Below are 6614 nucleotides of genomic sequence, written 5' to 3' on the forward strand. Positions count from 1 at the left end.
AAAAAAAAAAAAAAAACGGGATTCGGGGTTGCAGAAAGAGCCGGATGTTCATCAAAGAAGTTCCAAAAGGAAATGCACGGTGACGTGGAAGCTGCACTTCTTGTCTTGCATGAAAAAGAGAGGCGGAGTATGAAGAGGATGAGCATGATGAGAAGCGGTCAATCGTTCAATGCTGAGTAATGAGAAGAAACTCGAAGCGGAAGATGGCTTGGGTCACAATGGTGACGAGACGAGAGAAGTCCGGGCGAGTCACCGGGCAAACTTTCGGCTCTACAGCGATTCCCCAACATAATGCCGTCTTGATGAGGTAGAGTTTAGTAGATTCACCCTACTCAATACAGAACCTAAGGGTACTACTTACATCTGCATCCAGTTTTGCGGCGCGGCAGGAGCACGCCCGGGCCGAGTGTGACGAGACCCGACGTGAAACGAAACGTCTAGACATGATCAAATATAGAAAGACTAAACAACTGAATTAGGCACAGGGGAAAGGTGACGACGGCGTGTAACCCGTATCTCGGGCGCGCAGGCACCGTCGCCGTGCCGAACGCGGGGCAGTCGATCGGCCAAGCAAAGACGCCTCCCACCGAAGATGTTGCCGTGCCGCAAAGGCCTTAACCAAATTGTCCATCCGAAGAAGCTAACAAGCCCAGCTCTTGTTTCAGTTCACCAACCGGGGAGGTCAGGTACAACGGAACACACGAACGCAAACTGCCAGTGCTTTCCCTTTGCAATTCTGTAGTCGTACCTTCCATAGCTCGCCTATGGCACCTTCCCAACATACCTTCTTTACTAGAGCAACTACTCGAGGCTGTTCCGCGACTGCCACCTTTCATCCAACGTTCCACATTCCAAGACAATGCTTGACCGACGCTATGCCGAGTGAACTTAGCATACGTACCAAACTTCATTATATCTGATCAATCTAGGTAGGTACCTGATCTATCCAGAAAACTACGTAGACGGGAGCTATCTGGATAGGTAAGGTATGTATGCGTGTTCTGTACAATCAACCCATGAGTAGCTCTTACTTGTGCATCCCGTCGTCGCATGCCGCAGGGCTGAAGCTTCGTGCCGCAGTCGACTCTTTCTTCTCTTCCCGAGAACGCTCCAGAATTCAAGAACCTCAAAACCTGGGACCAACAGCTTTGGGAAGGGAGGGGGGGGGATGAAAACGAAACAACCCATCCATCCGCTCCCACTCTCTCACTCAATCCTTTCCCTCCCCCAACGCCCCTCCCCTGTCCACGAGGAAAAAAAAAAAAAAAAAAAGACGGTGAGGGAAACGCCGAGGAGGAGATGGAAAAGCCACTGGCAAAGTATACACCCCGCCTCTATCCCTCCCCCTTTCCCGTTTCAAGACATACACACACACACACACACACACACACACTCTCTCTCTCTCTCTCTCTCTCTCTCTCTTGCACGACAAGAATAGCAGCACTCCATCTGTCCGTCCATCTGTCCGTTCACCTGTCCGTTCACCAACACCCTATCGAAAGGTTCCTTGGGGAAGGGATTGGGAAGGGAGGTAATGACGGCGCTGATGACGTACGACGTAATCACAGACTTTTCAGCCTCCTCCTCCAACTCATCTTCCTCTCTTCTTCTTCTTCCTCATGCTCTCCTCCCCCTCCTCCCCTCCTCCCCTCTCACCCCTTCCTCGTAGGTGGTCCGAATGGTGGCCGAACGTCAAGCCAGTTGGAGTAGACGCCATGGAAATAACCGACCGCAAGGCGCAACAGCCGGAGCAAAAAGCGAGCCCGTGGTTATCTGTTCGAGACTTGTTAGAGAGGTACCGCTGGGAAATTGCACGTTCAGCTCCCAAAGACATAACACGGAATACATTTGTCTAGACATACCTATCTCCCCCGTGGTGGAGAGCTGGGCCATAGAAACGATAGCTACGGAGAATATATTTGGGTCGCCGCTATCTAAAACTACCCTATGATGAGATAGGAAACATTGCAACATTCCGCGTCCTAGTAGATACCAACCTCAGTCCGTTTTTTGTGCCTTCCATGTCCGACCCGTACCGATTACCAAGTGCCCAGAACCGGATCCCCATGAAACCCGTGACAAGATGCGCTAGAAACCAAAAAAATATGGGTATTTGACCAGAAGATAGAGGAAACAAAACTACTCAAGACTTCATGCTGCCGCTTCGAGTTCCGTGGGGAGGCGCGGTCCTGGAACGAGCTCTTCCTGTTCTCGTTGGTTTCTAGCCCCGGTTAGCATCGAGCGCGTGTCCTAAGTACTCTCGATGGGGACAAATGTGTTGTAGTTAAAGTCGATCAGTCCATCCAGCATCCAGTGCTGGGGGTCCCAGAAATCGTAGTTGCTCTCGTAGTTGTTCAAGCCCATGAGCGAGCCGCCTTGCGTGCCTCCTCCCATGGCCGAGCTTCCACTGGGCGTCATGGGACCGTTGGACGCTGCCAGGCCGAGATTGGCAGGGAGACTCTGGGATGGCGGGGCCAGGGTGCTATCTAAATGAGTGGAGGAGGCTGAAGACTCATTAGCCGAATCGGGATTCGTGGGTTGCTTCAGAGCTAGCAAGTTTTTTAGCCCGCACGAGTTCACCTCAAATGAATGGTAAAGACGAGAGGTCTAAAAAGGCGTGCTGGGAACTGTTGGTTTGGGGGCCCCGGCCGGGGGGGGGGGGGGGGGGGGGGGGGGGGGGGGGGGGGGGGGGGGGGGGGGGGGGGGGGGCGGGGGGGGGGGGGGGGGGGGGGGGGGGGGGAGAGGTTGCCGGCGAGAAAGGGGCCGGCCTGGTGCAGGGAGCAGAGGGGAGGAGTAACGGGCTTACCATCAAGCGTGCCCCGACCTCGGGCTTGGTATTCCTCCCTCCAGTGCCAGATCGAGTCGAACACGAGACTCATGCTGTGTCTGCACCGCACCTTGAGCTGCAAACTGTCGTCAATCTCTGGGTCGTCACCTTGAAAAGACGACGCGTCCTTGTTCCGAGCGCCGTTCCAGATCTGAACCATCAATTCGGCAAGCCTCCAGTTCAAGTCGTTCTGCACCACGCTGGTAGTCCGAATGGCTTGGATCGTCCTGTGGAAGAGAGTCCGGCCACGCTCGGGTTCGATCTGTTTCACAAAAAATGACCGCATGAGCTTGAGCAAGGCAAACCCGGCGGCAACGAGCATCTGCTGTATATAGTTGGTGGCGTATTTTAGAAGGAACTGGTCTTGCAATTGGTACCGATACGCCTCGTCGCAGGTCTCCGGGCCGTCGAGGATGAAGTCAAGGTAGCCGGTGGTGGCACGCCACAACGCCATCAAATCGTCGAGGTATCCTGGCGTGCGGCTCGAGTCGAAGAAGCCGGCGAGGCGGAGATGGAGACAGGCTGCTTTGAGGTGGAGGTAGACAATTGGTGATAAGTTCTGTGCCAGGATCGAAGCTTGGAGCTCGTTGAACTCGCGCCGGTACACGCGCATCAACATGGCCCGGTGCTCGTCGCCGGCAACGCCACGGGGGTCGCTGGCGTTGCTGTACATTTCTTTAGACACCTTGTCGCAGAAGCGCTCGATCTGTAACCTGGCCTCGAGTTCCGGCCCGAGAGAGAACGGCCCATCGACTCCGGGACGAACGGCCAGCGTCCAGTCGTATAGGGTTGAGGCCGGCTGGCCATAGCCCGTGCCTATCGTTTGCGCGACGATATTGCACACGGCCCAAGTCTTGATGCGGTCGTGCAGCCCTTCCTTGTTCAGTTCCACTGCAACTCGGGAGAAGTCGTTGATGTGATTCGGCCGGTGCAAGCCGATGCCGGTCGCTGTCTTCATCAGGACTCCGCAGAGAATATGAGTGGGGTCGGACGACGTCGTGCTCGTCGGAAGGGGCCAGGTGCAGAGCAAACAGAGCGCCTTGACAACGAAATAGCTCTGAGGCACGTCCCCCACGGTGTTCCAGAGCAGTCTCGTCAGGGGCCCCGAGAGCTTGGTGAGGATGTTGTGGTCGGACCCGTAGCGCCTGCTGGCGACCGCGATGATGGACCAGTAGAGCAGGGGATGCTGCTGGTAATACTGGTCTGGCGTCTGGGCCGGGTTAAGGAACGGGAGGAAGGGGTGATAGTAGTTGAAGAATTGGCTGAACAGCTGGCTCTCCTCTTCCTCGGTGATCTGAAAAGTGTCGAGTTCTCGGGCAATGCGAGGGAGGGCATATGAGCCACCCCGCTTGAGGTGCAGCAGCGATGAGACGGCTTCGTCGGATCCCATCAAGGAGGGGTTTCGCGTATGTGAGTACTGGCTCGTGACGACGGGCGAGTGGAGTTGCGACTGCATGGCGGAATGAACTGTCGAGTGGAGGGTCTCGTCGTCCTCATCCAGAACAAAGCCTCGGCTCTTGGCGAGCTCGACTGCGCGGCGCAGCCTCTCGATCTCCTTCTCCATCTCGGCATGCTTGGAACGCTTGCCGATGCGCTTGAAGTTGGACTCGATCTTGCACTCGAGTTTAAGCCGGTTGCAGCGCGAGCAACTCTGGAAGGGCTCTTGGACGACATCGCAGCGCAGCTTCGGGGGGACGAGATGTTAGCCGCCTCCAGTGAGACATAAAACGCTACGGCCAAACAATAAACAGCGACAATCGGTGAGAGAGAGAGATAGAGCGGGCCCGCACAGGTGCGACACGGGGAGGTGGAAGCGGAGGGGAGGAAACGGGGGCAATGGCCGGTGACTCAACATGTGACTCGGTACCTTTTGCTGGCGGCACTCGTTGCATGCACGCTTCACGCCGGGTAGGCGACGGCTCTTGGTCTCTGGCGAGGCATCTGCCCTCTCGTCGTGGTCTTGCTCTTGTTCTTGGTCATGGTCGTGGTCGCCAAGGCTGGCAGGACTGCTATCGACGGTGCTCCGTTTGCGCTTCGAAGTGGACGAAGCGGTGCCGTTAGAACCCTGTCCCCGCATGCCAGCAGCAAACTCGGGGCTCTCCATGGCCAAACCGGCACCCCCGGTGGGTGGGGAGAGGAGGCAATCGGTGTGAGGGGGCAGGCCCGAGTGGGTTCCCGGTTCCCGAGACGGCACGGGACGGTATCAGATAGGCTGTTGGCCGAAGCAGTTCGCTCGGTGGAAAGGTCCGGTCTCGCGGTTGCGATGTGAGAGAACAAGAGATTTGAAGGTGAGAAAAGCCGATTTCCGGAAGGGCGCTCTGTCGTGCAAGTCCAACTCTTGTTCTTCCGCCCAGAGCGGGGCTGGGTGAGTCAAGCGGGGGCCCTCCCACCCTTGCGCAGAACAGATTTTGACTGCGGGGGCGCGCGGGGAATAGGGCTTGTATTCTCATTGGTTGAGGATGTTGTGTAAAATCCACTTGTGGATTGCGAGAACCACCTCAACACGTGTTGCAACAGGCTACGTCGAGCACTCGGCTTTCCTCTTTCCCTTTGGCTTCCGCCCTATTTGGTGTATCCTGTGCTTCGATCCCTCCACCTCTGGCGAAACTTGAGTTGGGGTTGATATCAGTAGAGATGGAGGTTCGGAAATATACTCAACAATACAGTCCATCATTCTCTGGTTCGCCAGTGTACATGCACACTAGATGCGTAGTGGTCACGAAAGTGCTTTGAAATACCCTTTGTTCATCATGGAGTGGCCAACGTAGGAATCCCAGACTTGACAAGATATGTTGAGCTGTGGAGCCGTTGATGACGGTGAAGGACAAACTTCTGGTGCATCCTCTGATTCGTTGATTCTTGAGGAACCTTTTACACTTGGTAGTCGAGAACAACGGTTTCCCCACTCTCAGCAACGCCCGGTTGTACTCCGTAGTGCAGTGTACGATGCCGTTCTTGTCACCTCGGTGACCTTATCTCCAGGAGTTGGCTTCTGGGGAACTCTTTAATTCCTGTGCTAACCCGATGAGGTAAAGAGGCATCATGCACCTGTTCGGGTTGGAGGACAACAACGGTGCCCACAACAACAATTGATGCGGCTGGTTTTTTTTTTTCCCTAGTTCGCCGGCCATTGGGCGACGATGCTCCTCATGGCCTTCTATGGCTAATCCCAGCTGCCAATGTAGTGCAACGATCCTCCTGTCCTGAACACCCGCACTAGCCGCGGTGAGGTCGGGCGGGAGCCTACTCCAGTAAGCCAATGCGACGAAGAATATTGGGTGATGCACACCGCAGGTCTTAGACAAGAAATCTCGGGCCGGCTGAGACATTAAGCGAAGCACAAAGCCCCCCCGAGGACGCTTTTACGGTGATAGAAAGGTAGTTGTACGTATGTCCGTCCGTACATATACCTTAAGCTTCCTTGGGGAAACATCGCAATTCAATTGGGCAATTGGCTAGAGCGTGTGACCATATCGCTGTCGTCACGAGGCTACGTAAATCCCTCGAGATATCTCCTATTCGATGTCAGAAGAGACCCGCTCACCGGTCTGCAGGTACCGTACACCTCCTCCAGGATAACAAATCCTAGCGCGGTACACGCCCCGCTTTTCTGCAACCTTTTTGCAAGCCACTTACATAATTGTCACACTAGGTAACTCTACTAGTATTTTTATATGGAAAGTACTTCTGAGCAGAATTCCCACCCCAGTAGCCAAAATAGTAGAGACTTTGCGCATATGCCCTCCACCCATAAAGACACGTTTCTATACAATACAGCCAGTTTAAT

At 55.0% G+C, this 6614-nt stretch overlaps 1 protein-coding gene across 1 annotated transcript; it reads right to left on the reverse strand.

Annotated features, from left to right (window-relative positions):
• Nucleotides 1-2250: 2250 nt before the first annotated feature.
• P884DRAFT_272176 (uncharacterized protein) lies at nt 2251-4931 on the reverse strand (the record flags this gene model as incomplete). The annotated part of the gene is made up of 3 exons (XM_069442499.1): nt 2251-2549; nt 2807-4511; nt 4695-4931. The coding sequence occupies 3 exons, from the start codon at nt 4929-4931 to the stop codon at nt 2251-2253; spliced, it is 2241 nt and encodes a 746-aa protein (XP_069294952.1).
• Nucleotides 4932-6614: the final 1683 nt, after the last annotated feature.

Source organism: Thermothelomyces heterothallicus (genome assembly GCF_042370625.1).
Source record: "Thermothelomyces heterothallicus CBS 202.75 unplaced genomic scaffold P884_scaffold_25, whole genome shotgun sequence".
NCBI lineage: Eukaryota > Fungi > Ascomycota > Sordariomycetes > Sordariales > Chaetomiaceae > Thermothelomyces > Thermothelomyces heterothallicus.